Source organism: Tiliqua scincoides, chromosome 1, assembly GCF_035046505.1.
Source record: "Tiliqua scincoides isolate rTilSci1 chromosome 1, rTilSci1.hap2, whole genome shotgun sequence".
Lineage (NCBI taxonomy): Eukaryota > Metazoa > Chordata > Lepidosauria > Squamata > Scincidae > Tiliqua > Tiliqua scincoides.
The window spans coordinates 219,968,102-219,990,205 of NC_089821.1; the positions used below are offsets into that span (position 1 = coordinate 219,968,102).

Sequence of the window (22,104 nt, forward strand, 5' to 3'; positions counted from 1 at the left end):
TACTAAGCAATCAAGAACAGAAAGCATCCAATATTTTTTGTCTTTGGGAGGCAGGACATCCCCTCTCACTCAGCTGGACAGTTTGTGTCTTCTAGTTTTTGACAGTGGTGACTGATGATGGCTTGGCAGGGAGGCTAGGGGTGGGAGGGGACAATGTTATAGAATGTCTGTTTTCCAGTCCTTAGATGACACTTGGCAGGGTACGTTTTAGCAGTGGAGACTGACTCTATGTTCATCTCATTTCTGTCAAGCAATTGAATGTTCTTTCTCTCCTCTCACCGACAGTGTTTTCTCAGGCTTTTGAGACTAGAAAGGGCTTGGAGTGTCTAAAGATAAATAGATGACATATGCTGGAAATAACTCCCCGAAGGGCATGAAATTTAACAAGATAAACTGAAAACATTGTTCTCATAAACACTTCATGGCATTTGGGGGGAAAGAGGGAAGACATTATCCTTCTAGTGAATTGTTTTAACTGTGGCTGAATAAATATTTCCAGCAACTAGCAGTAAAACACTTTTCGGCTTTCAATTGACTTTTGAAATAACATGCCCATTAATTTGTGACCTATGTCTGAGTGCGCTCCTTGCTGTGAAATACGAAGAGGCCAGAGCCTCTGAGAGGAATTTTATCAGGGGCACAGAGTTTCTTTTGAGGGCCCTTTTGGGGATACAGTGTTTCTTTTGGGTCCCTTCTCTTCTCCATTGGATCATAATTTAATATGATCGTTCCTCCAAGGCACTCAGGGCAGTGTACATTGCTACTTCCCTCCCTTTGTCCCCACAACAACCTTTTGTTTAATGTACCCCCTGCACCCTCTTCTCATGGGTCCTGGCCACAGCCATTGCATACACCATTTCTACGTTGGGAACTAGAGGGACCAGGTGGTGCCTCTAAAAGGGCCAGATTTAGCCAAGGATGAAGATGACCAGTTGCTAATCCCTTAGTGTACTGAATAAATCCTGGGTTAACCCAGTGTTGCTTTTGAGCTTTATAAACACAAGTTAATATTCACCAGTGATTTGTTGTTCTCCATCCTCAGCCTGTGGTTAAGTCACCATGAATGTTTGTCATGCTGGTGGTTTCCACAGCACTAGGTTTATGTGAATTGTAATACCACTATAGGAGCTTTCCAGATGGCATTGGTTTACACAGGCTTGAAAATTTTAGCAAATGATAGGAAAATACACAAGTTCTAAGTCCAGGAAATGAATGTCTATAATTTACTGTGTTTAAAAAACAAACGTATACTTTATCTGGCTTGCAATTTCAACACTCTGAAAAAAAATTTTGTGTCATGATTAAAAAAAAAAAATTCCTCCATCTGTGCAGCGTTTTGGATTAAATGCTCCCTTTTCTGTGTTTCTTTCAGCTCCTTATGTGACTTACCTAAACAAAGACCCAGCAGCTCCTTGCTCATTGACAGAGGCACTTGAACACTTCCAAGTAGACAGCCTGGATGAACTCATACCCAGTGACCTCAGAGACACCCACATGCGCCCTCAGAAAGTCCCTCACAACATCACCATAGTAGCTGTGGAAGGCTGCCACTCCTTTGTGATTGTAGACTGGGCTAAACCTATACAAGGCGATATGGTAACAGGTACAGAAATACCTTGACTTTCATCCACTTGACTTTCATTTCTTTGCTCTTTCATCCATTTCCAATTAAAGGCGCCTTCCCATATCTGTGGATCCAGTATCCACAATTTCAGTTTTCCATGGATTGGAGGCAGTGGCGTCACTAGGGTTCATGTTACCCGGTGCAGGAGGCCAGCGCATCACCCCCATGCAGTGGGCGGGGCAACACTCCAGGTGGTGGGTGTGGTGATCTACCATCGCCCTGCCCCCACAGGCTTTTTGGCTGTACCTTTTGATAAAATAAAGATATTTCAATGCAGTTTCTTTCATTGCATTCTGCATGAAATTACACATAGATTGATATATAACATGTTGGTATTATTTTTACAAACTGTGATTTTAGTGATTTTGGTCACTAGTGGAGTCACCTCCTCCCAGGGTGTCAACTTACTAACACCTTATTGGAGCAGTTCTCAAACTTTAAGCACTGGAACTCACTTTTTAGAATGACATTCTGTCCAGGATTCATCATAAAGCAAATTAAAAGAAATAATTATAAATAATTAAAGTAAAATAAATAAATAAGGGAAAGTCAGCCCTGTTCCACCAAGTGAATTTTCTATGTAGCCTGCCTGTAATAACACCCCCCCCCCAAAAAAAAAAAAAAGAATTAGTAAGATTTTCACCCCTAACCAGTACCCAGTTCAATTTAAGTTCGTATATTTCAAGCATATCACTATCAGGACCCATCTGGTTTTACAAGCCTGAGAGCCCAATCCTATGCCTATCTACTCAGAAGTAAGTCCCATTATAGTCAATGGGGCTTATTCCCAGGAAAGTGTGGATAGGATTGCAGCCTAAAACAGAAAAAAAATTCACCTTACCCTGTCAAGCCACTGTTTCATTCCTTTTATTGGGGGGAGCCTGCCTTCTGGAACATTTGTTGAGCTCCAGTTGCATCAAATCAGGACCATTCTGGTAGCCTCACATTTCCCTTTGCCTGACCTGCCCAGGAGCCAAGGCACATTTGCTTACTCACCAGTAAACGCGACCATGTGGCTTAGTTTCGCTTTCCATAGGGCTCAATACATTCGTCAGCTTGGAGGGAGGGACCTCCTTCTCGGGTGTTTTTTTGGGACTACATTCATTGGATCAGGACCATTCTGGATTGTTGGATTCCTCTCAGCCTGCCCTTTCTGATGGACTAAGGCAAGGTCGCCTACTCATGAGTAAATGCGCGATATGGCTCAGTTTCACTTTCCATTGGGCTTCATGCATTTTTTGTTTTCCAGTTTCTTGCCAATAACTTTTGATAGAAATGAGATAATTCACTCCTGTTTTTTGCATTGCATTCTGCTGGAAATTCCACATCCAATGGTATATAACATGATGGTATTACTCCTAACTACCGAGATTTTAGCGTGTCACCCTCCCAGTGTGCGTCACCCCTCCCTCCGCGTGTCACCCGCTGCGGTCCGCACCACCCACACCCCTTAGCAACGCCACTGATTGGAGGGGCTGGAACCTCCATGCACCTGGTACCTTCAGTTTCCATGAGAAATACTGAAAGCATGGGTATTTCTTGCTTAAACAAGGAACGAGATGTGTAGGCATTTAGACTGCATGCTAGAGGGAGACTAACAGATTGTTAACAGGAAGCATGAACTTTCCTGTTAATGTTATATTCGTCTCCTCCCTTAGCCTCAATGTGAACTTTGTTTAGAGAATACTAACTTACTGCCAGTGTTGGTGCCATATTACTGAGGGGCCTGGTTCAAATTCCTGCACTGGGCCTCCCACGGCACCCCCATCCACATCATGATATTACGTTGGGTGGAGCCACTGGTACTGGGTGTCAGGGGTCAGCCTAGTCAAGTAGGCTATCAGAAATCTGGGGCCTTAGAAAGGGCTGACCTGGCTGACCTCTGGTGCCACCCCTGTTCACCACATGCAACTGTTTATGGGGATATAATATAGATACATATTTGTCTGTTCTGGCCTTCCAAAATAATAGGAAGTGGAAGTTTGTCTTTCTGAGCTAATAGCAACCCTAGGGGTGCAATTTTTGTTAGGACTTTGGTGAGAAAAATATATATTACCCCATCCATGTGTGCCACAACCCTGATCTTGATCAGCGTCAACCCCCCTCAAAGCTATTTAACTGAAAAGGCCCATATACAGGGTCAAGCTATGTGGTTAGCAAAATGTATGGTTTGGCCAAGGACGCCTTATTATGGAGTCTCTTGTGACAATGTTTTATCTACTACTTTATCTCAGAGATCTCTTAAGTTGTCTTAAGCTTTAGAATTGCAACCTGAAATAACCAAATAAAATCCATGAAATATTGTTCAAGTCACCTTCTTTCTTCACGAAGAGGTATTTGGGATTAGGAAATTTTACTAGCTATTTTATTACAACTGAATGAAGCAGCAACTGTGATGTTGCACTTTCAGCACTGGATTTTTCATAATAATGTCTTCAGTTTTCTGCTGAAGACAATTATTACACATGGTGTAGTGAAAGGGAATCTGAGATTTTTAAGGCCTCTGTTCCATCAGCCGAAGCTATTACTTTGGATTGTAACCTTGCTACCAAATTAGCAACCACATGGTCCTCTTCCTTATTTCATTTCTCTCCTCTTTGAAAACTAGGTTGATCTAATTTTGGATTGCATTTCTGTGTTGATCATTTATACCTTGTTCAGAGGTTCATGGAAAGCCACCAGGTGCCTTGGCTCAAAGCCAGCCAAAAGAAAAGAATGTCATGCAGATGCAATGTGGAATCTCACACCATTCAAAGAAGATTAGATTTGCTAAATAAAAGCCTTACCTTTGGTAAATTGTCAATGTGCTGGGAGACACCAACAGGTGTGAAGTGCTTAGCAAATGATGGTTTTTCCATTTGTTGATAACCTGAGTTACAGTTTATTTTGGAGTTTTCTCTGAACTTAGTTCCTGTGCGCTTTAATGCAGAATCAGAGGTATAGAAAGCATTACTAAAGAGTTATGATGTGGTGTGACCTTCATCCTCCTCCGCTCCCAAACTCTACCCTATGAAAATAGTTTAAGATGCCTCACATTAGCAGCATTCAGTGTTCTCTGGCCTGCAGAGGATGCTTTGAGGAATGCAATGTTGCCTTTAAACACTGACAGCTCCCATCTGTAACCATAAATATATTTCATATGGGTTACTGCGTTATACATCCAATATGGTTATTCATGAAGTAAAATGAAGCTAACAGAGAATACCTATAACTGGAATGTGTCAAAATTCCAAACAGGCATTAGTTCTCAGAAAGTGAGATATGCTCCTATGAGCATCATTTTGTATTTACTTAAATTTTACACTTTATTGAATGAAAATAAGTTCACAGGACTTACAATAATTGACTTCTAGAATTGTAGCTGTATTAACTGGCTGATAAAAAGTTTTAGGGCCTAAAACGCCGGCTTACCACTGGCATGCACTGTTGCAGACGTGCCATAAGGCATGTTTGTGGGCCCTAGCGCCAGTGGAGCACCAGAGCTCTGCCACTTGGCAGTCACACAGACTGCTGGGCAGCAGAATGGTAGGTGGGGACTTGGGCAGGAGGCGGGGAGGATGCATTCTGGGGCACGGGGAGGTGGAGGGAGAGGGCGGGGAGGGAGACAGGACCTCTCCTCCGGGATCCTGAGCCTCTGTGTCAGGCCATCCATCCAACACAAAGGATCTAACTTCTACATTGACCCATGGGTCATCATAGAATTGAGTAGCCCCTTTGCGGGGCTACTCACTTTGCCTGGGGGAAGGGGACAAAATTCCCCTTCTCCTGAGGAGGCAGCAGCGGCTGCCTGGGGCTTTGAGGAATGGCAGCCATTTTTGGTGCCGCTGCAGCCTCGCATGCTGGGCGGCTCAGGTGCACTACAAAGACTAGCCAGTTCATTTCAGCATAAGATTTTGTGAACTGCAACCCACTTATCTGATGCATGCAATAATTTTATGAGTGGGAAGGGCCAGAGTTTGCTCAGCACACTGGTACATGCAAAATGCTAGTGCTTTCTTTTACTGTCAGTTGCAGTCAGCCAAGCATTCTGTAACTGCAGCAGGGCAATTTAAAGGGTGGGGGATTCTCATCCTTTTTAGAAACCAGCATGTGCTGGAGCAGTGCTGACTATGACTCCCCCCAAGTGACTGAGACAGTCTCAATCACTACCTCCTGTCAGTTTCTGATAAAAACAAGAATCCCCTTTGAAATCCCAGCAGTGGCAGCCCATCATTCCTTCCTAGCATGAACTGCTTTTCTGACTACCACTGTTTAATTATCTTGGTTGTGGTTAAGATGTCACATTGGGGGGTAGGTCTACTTTATTGACTGATGTACTTATTCTCTTTTCCTTGGCAGGATATTTAGTTTACAGTGCATCTTACGATGACTTCATCAAGAACAAATGGTCGACCAAGACTGCAGGAAGCACGAATTTACCCATTGAAAATCTGAAGCCAAATACAAGGTACCAATCTAGGTTTGGATGTAAATATCTGAACTTATTGTTGGTGGCCTACTGGTAAAATTAGTAATCAGTTAGAGGTCAGGATAGAGAAGCATTTCAGGACCCCACCCCATTTGAGAAATCCCTCAGCCATTATGAACTGAGCCCAACCACTCTCTGAATTTCATTCTGGCTTATGATGGCTCAGTGCCAGCTCTCACCTCTCCTGCTTTCCCTCCTCCTTCACTTGCACAAACTTCCAAAGGGGGAAAGGACGGAAAACAGCAGCAAAAGCTGCAGGCACAAGTGTGACCCAGCATTGTGAACTGGTATTTGATTTTATGACCTATTGGGTGTTTTGAAGGCAGTCTCTGTTGCCTTTTCCACATCAGTTCTGTCAGAGATTACTCTGTCAAGCCATTCCTTAAATGAACTCGTTCCATTATGCACTTTAACACAGAAACAAGACTGTAGGATACATGGGGTGGGGTTGATGATTTTTATTTTTCTTTGGCATAGGAATGTGCAGTGTATCCTTGGCCAATATCTTTTGAGTTCTCTGAACTCACAGGCTGAAATAACTGCATGTGTTGTGACTTTAAAAATAGTTCCTCAACCACTGGCAAAATTTTTGTAATTGAGCAAACATGAACTGGGAGATTAAGTTAGAATCAAACCATGTGTTCACGATTATTATGTGCAGATTGTGAAGAATCTCTGATCCAGTGAGAGTGAGAAACTTGAAGTTCATGATTGAAGCTTGCTCTGACACTGATGACCCAATCCTGTGCATGTCTGCACAGGAGTAAGTCCTTATGGAACTTATTACAACCTGAATAACAAGTGTTCAGGGCGGGACATGTGCCTGCCTGCCAGCCAAAAGATTTTTTAATAGATCATTTTAAGATTTTTAATATCATTGAAATGCTAATAAAATACTGAACTGCATGCTAAAAGAGAGAGAGCCCAAAAAAAGCAGATGCTTTGTGTTCCCATACTTTAGTACGCAATTTAAGCTTTATTATTCTGCTGTTTTTATAACTCCTGAGGTATCTCTAATCAAAGTGACATGGTGGAGTTATTTTTGCAGGACCTTAGATTTGAACTGCTTAGCAATTTATGTTTCATTAATTATATAATACTCATACTTAATTTCTATGTGTTGGGGTATTGCAAAAAAACTCTGCTTTGTTGTAGGAGCTCTGGGGTTCTACAAGAATTGTAAGGCTTTGAGAGCTAGACTTGGTTGCTCCAAGCACTTTCCAAACTAATTGAATCATAAGGAAATTAGTAAGAAATAAACAAATAGCTTGTGAAGTGACTGATCTGAGTTGCAAAGTATGTGGTCCTTGTCCACATCAATCACTCCTACCATCGCTTCTGTGGCCCCAACTAATCATCAAATTCCACCCTATGGTTCCTGTCCACCTTGATCTCCACCCTCCCATCCCATGATCCCCACTCATACATGTAGTCCCTGCTTTCCCAGTTTTCATTGTCATTCTACTCCTTGTCGCTCTTCCCTATCAGTTCAAAAAAACAGAGAAGGTGGTGGAGGAGGGAGGCAATGGAGAGAAGATCCTAGACTGGTGATCTAGAGCAGCTCATTTTCCTCACTTCTTTCCTCTCCCTGTTCTCTCTACTGTTTTCAAATGGCAAGGAGGAAGTCGGGAGGGAGGAGGAGATCTGGAGGCGGATTGTGGTAGCAGCTCCTCTTGCTTCATCAGCATGCTGCTGCCATCACCACCAGTTACTAGATGACCAGGCCACTTTTCCGATGCCCCACTGGGGATCCATAATTTCACTGGGGCTTAGTAGCAAACCAGACCTGAGTAAACAAACCCATGGCATGTTCCAGATCCTATGGAGGATTGGAATGTTCCATTTGAATCTTCTATGTAAGCTGCCTCAGCTTTTATTTAATAGAAGGTGGGATATAGTTTTTTAACATAATTAAATGAGAATCATAAATAAGCATAATCAATTATAGCTCTTTTAACCTAGTCCAACACCAGTGATTTATACTTAAAGGATCCTATTTCCTTTGATAGAACTGGTTCAATTCTTAAACCCTTAAGTTTCTCTCTGGTGGTATGAGATCACTTTTTTTGTATTTCAGAAATACTAATTAAATCCAAAACACAGCGAAACATTTTTTTGATACGGAAGGAAGCCATGATGTAGGACATTGCTGCTTGGAATAATATCAAGCAGTTGAGTTACATCCAGTGTTTGTTTTACATTGTTGTGTGGTGATGTATTTTCTTCTGGAAATTAATTATTTTACAGTTTGTATATTCAGATGAAAACGTAGCATTTCCTTGCCTTTCCAACTTTCTAGTTCAGGACAGAAAACCTATGAAGGCTGAAAGATTTGAGTTGCCTTCTCTGACTTTCCCAGAAAATATTTCATAGCCAGTTATTGCAAGGCGAAAGAGAATAATTGATTGGATAATTTTAAATTAAAATTTAATTCAGATCTTTCAGAGAAGGAGTTGCCTTACAGCTCAGTCCTATCCCTGGCAGCTGTGCCGGGTGCAACGGCACCAAAATGGCTACCATTGCATCCAGCTGTACTGCTGGGGCTGCTGGAGGCCTCCTCGGGGGAAGGGCGCAGGAGGCTCAATGAGGAGCTCCATGTCAGACTTTTCAACCCAACACAGAGCATAGGATCTGGCAGAGCAGGGCTCCATTGGTCCCACCTCCCTCCTGCTCTGTCTCCTCCCCTGGCTCACGTTCTCCCTTCCCCGGAATGCCTCCCCTCTGCCCCCAATGCACTCACTGCTGCCCAGAGATCTCACTGAGCTTCAGGTGGTGCCTAGCAGGCGATGAACTCAGCGCTGACTGGCTCTGGGCTGGTGCTGACTCTTCACAGGGTGCCATAAATGTGCTTTACAGCATGTTTATGATACCCAGTGCTGGCGCTGGAGTTTAGCGCCGCCACTAGACCCAGTTAGGATTGGGCCCTTAGTCTGTTGTAGCAAATTTAGAAACGGCTAAATTTTAATTTATCGGGTGATTTTATCCATTCAGCACGAACAAATGATAATGGGTGTACAATCATAGCTATCTATGTCATACATTTTGTTTCCAAACAGAAAGCCTTTAAGATGTCAGTCATATAAATGTCTGCACTCATTTCTATCAAGTGCTTTTTTGTCGTCATAAGAACATAAGAACAGCCCCATTGGATCAGGCCATAGGCCCATCTAGTCCAGCTTCCTGTATCTCACAGCGGCCCACCAAATGCCCCAGGGAGCACACCAGATAACAAGAGACCTCATCCTGGTGCCCTCCCTTGCATCTGGCCTTCTGTCATAGCCCATTTCTAAAATCAGGAGGTTGCACATACACATCATGGCTTGTAACCCATAATGGATTTTTCCTCCAGAAACTTGTCCAATTCCCTTTTAAAGGCATCCAGGCCAGATGCCGTCACCACATCCTGCGGCAAGGAGTTCCACAGACCGACCACACGCTGAGTAAAGCAATATTTTCTTTTGTCTGTCCTAACGCTCCCAACACTCAATTTTAGTGGATGTCCCCTGGTTCTGGTGTTATGTGAGAGTGTAAAGAGCATCTCCCTATCCACTTTATCCTTCCCCTGCATAATTTTGTATGTCTCATTCCTCCCTCAGTCGCCTCTTTTCTAGGCTGAAGAGGCCCTAACACCGTAGCCTTTCCTCATAAGGAAGGTGCCCCAGCCCAGCAATCATCTTAGTCACTCTCTTTTGCACCTTTCCCATTTCCACTATACCCTTTTTGAGATGCAGCAACCAGAACTGGACACAATACTCCAGGTGTGGCCTTATCATCGATTTGTACAATGGCATTATAATATTAGCTGTTTTGTTCTCAATACCTTTTCTAATGATCCCAAGAATAGAATTGGCCTTCTTCACTGCTGCCGCACATTGGGTCGACCCTTTCATCAAGGTGTCCACCACCACCCCAAGATGTTCACTAGTCTCTTAGCAGTCTGTACCTTTGTGATAAAATGTTTACACTGATATATTACTTGTGGTTGAGAAAAACTGATACTTAATAGTTAATGGGTTATAGTAGGCTCAAAGGAGGTAAGAAGTGACCACTCCTTTGTTAGAAGTTCAAGTGTTTTTTAACCTTGTCATAGATAAAAGCCAGCAGAGAGTGAAGTTACCTGTATGTATAATCTACAGCTAGAAAGGACTGAGATTGTTTTATGGGACAGAAGCTAAATGATCAAGGTGAAATTAAATTCAGCAAGGAAAAATGTGCGGAGTTATGACACAAAAGGAGTACATGAAAATGTATATGGAACTATTAATATATGAAGTGTGTTGTCACAGTGGAACTTGATGATGAGTATCATGGAGCTGCCACCACCCTGTGTCTCTTCCCCTCTTCCAATTCCTAGTTGAACACCATGCATGATATCTTGTGATCATGCAGCGCGTTGTCTGCCCTTCCCACCAACAGCTGAAGATGGGAAGCAGGACGTGATGATGTCATGTCACACCTCTTGTTAAACTACATGTTGAAAGGAAGAAAAGGAAAGGAATAGAGAGCAGCAATAGCTCCATGGCTCTTGTGACATCTAGTTCCACCCTTGAGGAGTGAATTGAAAGCAGCAATAGAAATAAGTGTTTGGATGGATGCCTAGAAAGCAGCATGAGATTGCTCTTTGTTTGCCGTTTCTGAAAGGTTTATTGGCAACCCAGACTCCTGTTTTGAAATGTAGTCTTGTGGGTAAGTCATAGGACTTGGAAATCAAGAACTCTGGGTTGCACCCCTGGCAGCCCTGATGGTTTCTAGTGTGCAAGTCACTTGGAGCGCTCTTTCAGAATTAAGCAAACCCAAGTGTTTGTATAATTGCACCACTTAATTTTGTGCTGTCATGCTTGAAAATCGAGCACCTGGGTAGCTGCCAAACAGCTTTCTTCGATATTCACCCGCTGGCCCTGCAAAGCTCTGTTCCCATCTTCAAATCCATTTAAAACATTGGGGAAATATTTGTGGCCCAAAGTGACTCCTACCATGAAGCCTAAGCCACTCACCCTGAATAACTTCATTTCCAATTTTTTTTTTTTAAATAATAATAATCTGGAAGAGCCTTCTCTTTCCTTAACAAACAAGTCTTCGTGTTGATGCCAATTATCTGGTCTCTCTCACAGATCAAAGTGGGATTATTGCAATATATATGTTGTTGTCCAGAAATCTCTCTCCATCATGCTACACAACAATTCAGCGTGATCAAGAACATAGGAGTCATTCATCTCTCTCCAACAGCTCTTGGGATCAAATGTCCTATAGAGAGATCTGACCTCAAAGACTTTCAGCCCAATCCTAACTAGGTATGACAGTGGGACACAGTTCCGCTGTTGTAAATGACCATACGATGGTGCGCATAGTGCACCGCTAGCAGCCATATTTGCAGGGGCTTGCCTCAGGACCCACCTACCTCTGCCAGTGATGGTAAGCCAGTGGTAGGGGCAGGGTGAGCAGAATGGGGTGGGGATCAGAGCTTCTAGGAGGCATAGCAGGGGCAGGCAGTGGGTGGATATCAGCGGTAACAGCTCCACCAATATCCTCCACTTTGTTTTGTCCCTGGCACACCCTTTTGCCACTACTCAGACTTGTGCCAGCTAAAGAGGTGGTGCAGGTCCAAGTAGTCCCATAGGATCCCATGCAGGAACAGAGTAAGTTAAAAAAATGAAACGTTTACGAACTTCTCCACTCCTGCATGGTCTCTGACCACCTGTAGGATACAGCAAAACCTGTGACAGTATCGCTGTGCCCTCTAGGCAGCCTTTAGTTAAGGCTGGGCCCTTGGTCTCTAAAAGCACCACCACTTACTCTAAGAGATGAAGGGCAGCAGGCAATTGAAAAGACATTCAGCCTTACCTTTTCTCAGCTCTTCAGACAGAAGGCCATATCCTGTAGCTGTTGCTGCCCCTTGCCTGCTGTGCTGTCAGACAATAATGCCAGCCTGTTTCCACTCTGAGCTGATAGATGAAAGCTGTTACCAACTCCCCCAACTAGGTCTTCCTCCTTGGTTGTGTTTGATTATAAATCAGGCAGAGGTGCATAAATCACACTAAGGGAAGGATTGTGGCAGACAAGTCTTTCTCTCCTGGCTTAAACTACTTCACAAGGTTACAGTGAAGATAAAATGAGATAATCCTGTGTGCAGCACTTTGGGCTTCTTCAAAGAAAAGAAGCTGACATGAGGGATGGAAATATGAGTAAAGTGTAGTGATTCCCATCCTAATTCATAGCTAGTTGCTGGAATCCTAGCCTGTATCCCTTGAGCTTTGGAAAGCCTCCGCAGCCGCAGAAGAGAATGAGGGTCTATATTTAAACCATCGATGAATATTTCCACATTGAGAAGGACTGTGTCAGGAAAACAAAAGAAAACACAGCTCTCCTAAATCCCAGCCTTTTGTGTGGCTTTTGTGCTCCACAGCCTGTACCGCAAGGAGAGAAAAGTTAGGAGGGTGTGTTTTCTTCCTGTGGGCATTACCCAGTTCTTTAGCCATTTCTACCCAATGTTGCATATGTGCAACAGAGACCAAATGTGTACCCCTATGGGCCAGGCAGAAATGGGTTAACTGCATTCAGAGCAGTTTTCAGACAACAGCGATCTAAAACGTTGTTCAGTTTTGGCCACAGCTAACAAGAGAAAAAGACACATGCCAGGGAAGTATGGAGCTGGTTGAAATGTCTGGTCTGTGCAGAATGTTGATGGGAGAATAATTAATACAACCCCTCCTATTTTAAAGTGTTGTAAACAATTCCTTCTTCCCTATACAAGCAGCACAGCTCCTACTTGAACTTGCTGCAGCTCTGATGCACACAGGTAGGTCAAGATGAAGAGCACCTGTAAGAACTTGACCCAGTTTTGCTTATTCCTATGCCTGTTTTTCTTTATTTTAAAATTGGTATGTATTAAGATTACAGTGGCGCCCCAGTATCCGTTGGGGGGGGGGGTTTCCATTCCATAACCTCCATACAGCTACAGGAAACCACAAAAATGTGGGATGCCCACCCCCATGCCCCCATTAGTTAATGTAAAGGCTTACCCTGCGCGGCCACAGATTCTTCCTTAAACAAGGTCACTAGGAGCTTAGTAACTTGTAGCGACTTTCAAGTTAAGTTCTGTTAATCTCTGGCTACTTTTTTTGAAGTGACAAGGTTCACTACAGGTACAAGCTGGTAAACTGAAGGTCGCTACAAGCTGGTAAACTCACTTAAGGAAGAACCTGCAGCCGCACAGGGTAAGTCTTTACATTAGCTAATGAGGGTGCAGGAGATCGCCCTGGAGGGGGGGTGTCCCGAATCCACAGAACCATGGATTAGTGAAACTGCAGATACGGGATCCATAGATACCGGGTCCTCACTTTATTTTTTTATATACTTCAACAAAATGTCATTCATAAAGCGGTTCACGTAGCTAAATCAATAAATGGTTCCCTGTCTCCAAAGGGCTCACAATCTTAAAAAATAAAAATACAAAAGTGACATCAGCAACAGCCACTGGAAAATACACCATGTTGAATGGACAGTTGTGCTTCCCCAGCTAAATAGAAAAGGACCACCATTTTCACTTGCTTCTTTGCCCAATTTTAAAGTAGTCAGTACAATTCAATACTTCACTGAATACCAGTGTATTCAATACTGCAAAAAATTTTAAAAAAAAAAAAAAATATTATGTCCAAGTACTGTACATTTCATGGATGTTCATGAAACAAGAAACCCTAGATGATAATTTTAATAATAATTAATAATTGTTTATATTATTATTAATAATGAAATGCAGGGTCTGAAACTGCAAGAGGTGATAATGTGTAGGAGATAGGATCAGGTATATGGGCAGGGTGGTACTGCAAATGTCTGGCTTTCATGAAGCATGGTAAGGACAACTCCGCAAGTTGTGACTGCCACCAAAATGCTGGTGTCTCTTCAAAGAAAAGGCATAATTTGTGGGTGTTGTGCACAAGTGTATGCACATCTTTAAACACCCGATTACATGTGTTTGTGAATTATGCCTTTCAACCAGTCATTGGAATTGTGGGTGTCCAGGACTGAAAGAAATACGTCTCATTAGCCATAGCCTTGCAGAATTGCATACTTTCCTGCTTGTGAATTAAAACCTCCTTTGCACCCACCCACAAAAGCATGAAGCCATTTATCTATGTGGTCTTCTCACTTGGAAGGAGTATGTGCATGAATTTGGGACTATGTGAGCTGGGCAGATAAAGTAGGACTTTCCTATCCGCTCCCCTCCTTGCTAGAGAGGAATTTTAAATGATGCAATTGGCTTTACCTGACCACATGCTTCTGGTTTCCATACACATATTGGAGAATACGATGCTGCAGTGGTTACCATGTGGGTGGGTGTGAAAGGAGCTGTGGTCACTCACTAATTCTTTGGATACGCTGTGGATTGACAATAACAAACGCTGCAGATTTGTCTTGAGAAATGAAACAGTTCTGGGTATTTGGAAAGCTAAATCAGACAACAGATCAGCATACCTTCTATGATTGTGAACATTGTCATGGCCGTCTAGGTGTGTCATGGACACACATTGGTTCTTTTGAATTGCCTGACATAATTACATGCTTTTCAGCCTCTTACAAATTTTGAATCATCCTTGGTCTGGTACATAGTGGGCCTCCTTATCCATTGGCTTGGCATCCATGGATTTGAGTATCCACAACTGGAGAGCCTCAAAGGACCTCCCACTCCTGGACACAAATGCAAGTGGCTTCTGGTCACATCCAGGAGGTGTTCTGAGGTGTGCAGAGGCTATGCATGGCCTCCTTGCACCTGAGAAGGCCATTCAGATGTAACAGGAAGTCGCAGGAGCAAACTGGAAGTGACTTCCGGTTGCATCTGGAGGCTTCTGAGGAGGCTGTGAGTCCAGGCGTGACCTCTGGGGGGCCGGGCATGGCCCCCAGGTAAGTAACTGTAGTGCTGCATTGCCCCCCCCCCCCGGATTTCATTATCCATGGAATTAGATTCTGCATGTGGTCCTAGGATGGAACCCCTACGGATACCAACGGCCCACTGTACTGTCATTTAACAGTTTACAAGTGACGTGTTTTGGACTAAAGGCATCCATTTCTATTCTTTAGAATTATTTTATCAAAGTCGCAGTTAACTTGCAATGACATTGGAAACGTCCCCAATCATCCCAATGCCAAATAACTGATTTCAATCTGGGCACAGAAACTGTCAGATCCTAAGGGGAGGTGCTGCAGCCCAGTGGTAGAGCACATGCTTTGAACCCCAGGTTCAATCCCTGTTGTCTCCAGGCAAATCTGGGAAAGACCACTGTTTGAAACAGCAATGCAATATCCAGGACAGAGATTTATATAAAAATAGTGACTCAAAATACAAAATGTGCAAAAACTACAATCTGTGTTATTTCTGCATGCAGATTTAAATCACATCTGCTTCTCTTCTTTTCCATTTCTGAGTGGAGATCTCAAGATTTGTATCCTTGTCTCCCAGTCTGATATGCATGACGTCTAAGGCAGTGGATAGGGGGTGGAAATATGCACACCCACCCACATTGTTTTATGTGTATGTGTGGGTCACACTAGAAGCCTTGTGTCCCAATGGGCAGCTGCCCCCACCCAGCAGGGCCAAAGTAGTTCTATTTCAGCAACAAGAGCCAGCATGCCAGACGGCACTGCTTGGCCCACATAAGTTCTACAGGGAAATGACAGCCAATTATTTTTTATTTAGTTGGTTTAAATCATTTTTATTCTGCCTTTCAGGAAAAAAAACAAACTTGCAATTCAAATGTGGTGAAGAACGATAATTAAAAAGTTTTAAACAGTAAATTATAAGAAATGATAAAAACTAAAGATCAGCAACAAAAGAGACCAAGCATTAAAAGAATCTGCAGCTGTAAATGAACACTCAAGAGAATACCATTAACTTCCCCTAGCACCTATGCACCAAAACAGGGCAACACTGCATGTGTGTTAAACATGTGCTTGTCCTGTTCGTCCATAAACTGGGAATGGAGTGGGTCTACTTTTTATAACAAAGAGAGAATGTGGGAGGGGCACTACCAGATCTCGTGCTGCATCCTGCGGGGGAGTTTCAGAGATCTTCCGAGATCAGAGAAGATCCAGAGATCTTCTCCAGATAGGAGAACATTCCTTGTCCAGGGGTAAGCCTCTGCCTGCCAAATGCAAGTCCAAATGGACCAGGGAAGGTGGATCCAGGCTAGGAAGGGGGATAGCATATCAGCGGTGCTACTGCCGATGATATTGCCCTTTCCCAGCCTTGATCCATCCCTCTCTAGTCCCCATTCTGCACACTCCCTGCCTCCTGCACACCCCCTGGACTGACTTAACTGAACTGGGGCTCTTTCTCCAGCCGCTGCTCACTGTCCCTTGCTGCACTGAATGGCATGTCTCATTTTGCAGCAGCCATAAAGGAAAATGCAGAGTTCTGGTGGTACAAAACCCCATTAGAATTCAGCAAAAAAAAGGCTTAAGACAGTCTAGCTTTGAGTATTTTGCTTGCCTCCCCCCATGCAATCACTCCATTTGGTATAAAAAGTACATTTCCACCCCACCCACCCATCCCCAATTTATAGGCAAACAGAGCAAATATGTGTAACAAAAATATAGTTGTCCCAAACATCTAGTTTGGCCCTCAAAGTTAAGAAATTAGTACCTGGCAAAGTTTCCTAGGGAAACTATTCCTCACTTGGATCATTACCACTGAAAAGTCCTTGTATCTGATGTCACCTGTCTTATCTTTAAAGCAGGGGTGCCCAAACCCCGGCCCTGGGGCCACATGCGGCCCTCGAGGCCTCTCAATGTGGCCCTCAGGGAGCCCCCAGTCTCCAATGAGCCTCTGGCCCTCAGGAGATTTGTTGAAGCCCACACTGGCCCGACACAACTGCTCTCGGCATGAGACCTCTTGCGTGAGCTGTGGGATGAGGGCTTCCTCCATTGCTTGCTGTTTCACATCCGTGATGCAGTAGTGGCAGCAAAGGAAAGGCCAGCCTTGCTTTGTGCAAGGCCTTTTATAGGCCTTGAGCTATTGCAAGACCTTCATTCATTCATATAAGTTCATCTTTAATTTATTCATTTATGTAAACTTATGTAAATTTATTCAAATTTTAAATGTAAATTCTTTTTTTTCCCCTGTCCCCTGGCACAGTGTCAGAGAGACAATGTGGCTCTCCTGCCAAAAACTTTGGACACCCCTGCTTTAAAGGATAGGGCATGTGGAGCAAGGCTATTGTTGTCTATCTTAAACTACGTTTGGACAAGTTCATGAAGGCTTAGGATAGGAAAAAGGATATGTTTCAGAAGAGAGCGTATTTGTAAGACAGTCCCAGCACGTGTGATCCTCGAGAGGGAGGCCACCAAAGTTGCCTTCCCAGGGTGTGCTTGAGGTCTCTCCTAAGCAAGTTCAACCACTTCTAACTCAGACAGATCCTCAGAGATTTTCGGTCATGTTTTCTTTGGCACAAATAACAACCCAGTGTGATTTTCTGTTGTTATAACAAAGTCTTTTTCTTTGAGGATATAATGTTAGGCAGGAGGCAGACATAGTTTTTCAGACAGTTGAAGGGGCACAAGTAAACCACTGTAGCCTGTAGCTAGTACACTCGTATATCTTTTCCCATTAAGGCTGCAATCCTATATGCACTTAGCTAGGAGTAACTTCAATTGAATTCAGTGGGGCTTATTTTTGTGTAGATATGCAAAGGATTGCATTGTAACTGCCCAATCCAATGAAGGCTACCACTCCACAGTGTTTCTGAAATGGCTGCCTCTGTATCCCGCAGGGCAAAAGAGGCAGCGGGAGGTCTCCTCAGGGTAAGGAAACTCTAGTTCCCTTACCCTGTGTTGGTCCCAAGCCGCCCTTTGGGTTTCCTTGGATCTGCGCAGGCTATTTAGGTGGCACAGAACTGAGGAGACCTGTGTAAGGCTCTGGGGCCATCCCCACCCCCCTCCAGACCTGAACTGCCCCTGGGCAACCCTCCCTCTGCCCACTCCCCCTGCCCCACCAGCAGCAGTTCACTTACCCTGGCAGGTAGGCATAGCACCAGCATTGGTAGAGGCCTGCCAGCACAGGCCTTGCCAGGAATAGCACTGGCCTCCGTGTGGCCGCAACATGCTTTATGGCATGATTGTGACCACACTTGTGCCTGTTTCGCTGACACTAGCTGGCATAGGACCAGGCTGTAAATCTCTTACCCAACAGGTGTAGTCTGGTGTGTGTGTGTGTGTGTGTTTGTTTGTTTTGGTAGAGTAGATAATGAATTATGATGGTTACATCATACCATGTCTAACTCTCGGGGGGGGGGGAACGGAACTATTGTTTGCCTCCAGTCTAAGTCATAGCTTGCAGTCAGTGCACTTAGAATGGTAATCTTGTTAAACTTTTCTATTCAACATAGCATTAAACCTAGTTAGACATTGAAAGGAATACCGCCAAGGAAAATAATCCAACTTTTGGTGGCATTTTTCCTGTCTGAGCCAGTTGGTTAGGAAGGTCATGTGATTTTAGGGGATGCTGTTCTTTTGGCAAGATTCACTTTTGGACCAAGTCATTTCTGACAATTGGAGAATGCCAATGTTTTTTTTTTGGGGGGGGGGGGCGCAGACAAGCATCAGGAGTCAATTGCTGCTACTGTTCATGACAAGACAAGTATGCAGTGAGGTCGGGGCTGTAGAGGCCCAGGTGAGTGGGAATTGGCCATTGGGGTCAGCTCTCAATTAATGCTGCCTAAGTGATGCTTTTGCATCACAATGCTTAGTCTGAGCAGTAACGGAGGAGGCAGGACATATCCTGCCTGTCAGGAGCTCACACACACCCATCCTTACCACCTCATACATCCCTACTCCAATTCCAAGAATCTTGGGATCAAGGTTCTGTTCAAAGGGTCTGTCCTTAGGATCTTCACTAGTTCCTTCTGGTGACCCAGTTGGAATTTTGCACCTTGCCACAATGGACTCATATTTAATTCATAATTTCCCCTAGCTTACAAGTAATTTCACTGGCAATTCTTAGCATTTCCCAATACCTTTCAGTCTCAGAGTGACTATAATGTACTCTTGATATGGTCTGGTTTTTTTTGTTTTTGTTTTTTTAAATGACTGTGGATTGGGTAAGATTTTTTATAGTTGGTGACTGATAGAGAGCTTTTAACCATCCTCCTTCCACTTACTAGGCTCTATGCAAATATAACTTTCCATGTTCCTCTCTGGCAGGGCTGGTCGAACCCTGGCCCAAGGGCTGGATCCAGGGTTCGACGGAATTCATCCATGCTGTGAGTGAACCTTTCCATTCCACTTTGGCACTGTGTGACGTCCTCCTTGTCTAGGGGAGAGGGACACTCTGGGCCAGTGATTTCCAACCTTTTTCATCTCACGGCCCACTAGCAAGGCACTAAAATTGTCAAGGCATACCATCAGATTTTTGACAATTGGCAAGGCACACCATGCTGCCAGTGAGGGGCTCACATCCCCATTGGCCCTACTAGTAAATGATCTTCCCCCAAATTCCTGTGGCACACCTGTGGACCACTCACAGCACAGTGGTTAAAAATGGCTGCTCTGGGCAGTCACGTCTGCCTGGATGTCCTGTTGCGCAGCCTTCTGGGACACTGGACAGACGATGCAGAGCATCCTTTTCCCTTGGACAAGGGGGATGTCGCACAGTGCCAAAGCAAAACGCAAAGAAGTGGTTTGGATGGGGACCCTTTTCTGTTGCATGGCAGTGGCAAGTTTGGCCACTGCTGCTCTGTGGCAATGCTGTTTATTGGTTTTGTAAGTTCTGTCATATCTGTCTCCATTTTGTTTATTGCCTGGATATCTTTCTGTTTTGTGCTATGGGGACTTCATAGTGCAGATAGATGTTGAGCTGATCGGATTGTTTCATTTGGGAGAAACCCAAACCCTTCAGAGACATTACTGTACTTTTTTTTTTTTAAGGATTTTTACCTTTGTTATACCACCTTTCTGAAGTTGTCAGGGATTAAACCTGGAATCTTTTGCTTACCAAGCTTGTGCACTACCTCTGGGGTACACCCCACCCTGTGTGACATGGAATCCCAAGCGATGAATTTCTTAACCCTAGATGACTTGCAGTTGACTGTGTAAATGAACTCCATTGGAAAGCATTTTGCTCAAGATGAAACCAGTTGATGCCAAGGACTGTTGCATTTGACAATGGTGACTGTTGGATACACTCTCACCATTACTTGATATGGCAGTCATGGACAAATGAACTCACCCAGCTTTTGTTGGCTGTTGCCTTGTTTCACAGCCAAGCAAAACACTGTGGGTGAAATCATAAGTTGGAGTAAATCAAAAATGCAAACTGTATTTCATACATTTAGTGGAACTATAGTGACAGGAACGGTTTTTTCTGTGACGTTTTCCTAACTTCGTTATGGCAGACTGAGTGCTATTTTAATGGATGTTTGTTTCTCTCTCTTCCTCTTTGCTTTAGGTATTACTTTAAAGTCCAAGCGAAAAATCCTTATGGTTATGGACCTATCAGCTCCTCATTCTCCTATGTCACAGAATCTGGTATGGTGATTTAAAACGGCATTTTACACTTGAAATTTGATCCTTCCCAATACAAGTCCAATTTGGTCCAAGGACAAAGACCAAACTAACAGTAGTGAATATGTTTGTTGCAGGGATTTCAACAACAGTATGATATGCCTTTTTTGTCCATGCAATGAAATTGGCAATATGCAGTTTCAGTCTCTTTCTCACTTTTAAAAATGTCCATGGATTTCCGTAGGACCCAAGCTCTAACTAACTACATTTGTCAGGGATGATGGCATAGAAATCTTGCTCAGCTGCTTTTCAAATGCTTTTTAGATTTATTATCCCACCTTCTCCCAAAGCAGCAGGGCAGGTTGCCACAGTGACAAATCTAAAAATATACTCTGTGTACATAATTTATAGAATAATATTATTCAAGCCCCTGGAGTTCAGCTAATGGGAGGGAGAATGTAGGAGTCAGCCTAGTTCTTAGAGAATAGAAAGAAGAGAGGGAGTGAGGGAAGGTGGATTTTGAGCCCGGGAAATAATTAGGGACCACATTAGTGAAAGTCCCAAAAGTAAGAAAAAGGGAAGAGAGAATGGAAAGATCTAATCAAGATTAGAGATGTGGTTGAGCTGATGCAGATATAAAAAACATTGCATTTCAGTATTGAACTGAGAGTGAACCGAGTCTAGCAGCAAATTCATTGGAGTAAGCTTCAGGTGGTTGGGATTTGTGCCACAGAATCAACCTCTTTGGGAAATATGGGCAGGACTTGCCTGTCCATGAGGCCAACTGACACAGTTGTCTCAGGCAGCAGTTTGGTGGGCACCCATCTCTGTCCACTGTCTCCACTATGCCACCTTCTCCTTCCTCTCTCTCTCTCTCTCTCTCTCTCTCTCTCTCTCTCTCTGGAGTGGAAAAGGAAGAGAAGAACAGAGTGGAAGAGGAAATGTGGAGGAGAAAAGAGTGAAGGGCTAGACCAGTAATTCTCAAACTTTCGTGTAGAGCAGGGGTGCCCAAACCCCGGCCCGGGGGCCACTTGCGGCCCTCAAGGCCTCTCTATGTGGCCATCAGGGAGCCCCTAGCCTCCAATGAGCATCTGGCCCTCCAGAGATTTGTTGGAGCCCACACTTGCCCGATGCAACTGCTCTCAGCATGAGGGCAACTGTTTGGCCTCTCGAGTGAGCTGTGGGATGAGGGCTCCCTCCATTGCTTGTTGTTTCACGTCTGTGATGCAGTAGCAGCAGGAAAGGACAGGCTAGGCTTGCTTTGTGCAAGGCCTTTTATAGGCCTTGAACTTGCAAGACCTTCATTCATTCATATAAGTGCATCTTTAATATATTCATTTATGTAAATTTATTCAAATTTGAAATGTAAATTAATTCGGCCCCCAACACGGTGTCAGAGAGATGATGTGGCCCTCCTGCCAAAAACTTTGGACACCCCTGGTGTAGAGTTTTCCAACCACTAAGTCTTTGCAGAGATGGGGGGGAAGCAGCAACCGTGCTACCACAAGGGAAGGGTGGGGCT

The 22,104-nt window shown here is 43.9% G+C and overlaps 1 protein-coding gene across 1 annotated transcript in view; it reads left to right on the forward strand.

Annotated features, from left to right (window-relative positions):
• FNDC1 (fibronectin type III domain containing 1) overlaps window positions 1-22,104 on the forward strand; it is a 68,054-nt gene that overhangs the window by 26,162 nt on the left and 19,788 nt on the right. The window contains exons 12-14 of the mRNA XM_066616159.1: window positions 1,373-1,603; window positions 5,963-6,071; window positions 20,527-20,606. Coding sequence (XP_066472256.1) covers window positions 1,373-1,603; window positions 5,963-6,071; window positions 20,527-20,606 — 420 coding nt within the window. The remainder of the gene's footprint in view (window positions 1-1,372; window positions 1,604-5,962; window positions 6,072-20,526; window positions 20,607-22,104) is intronic.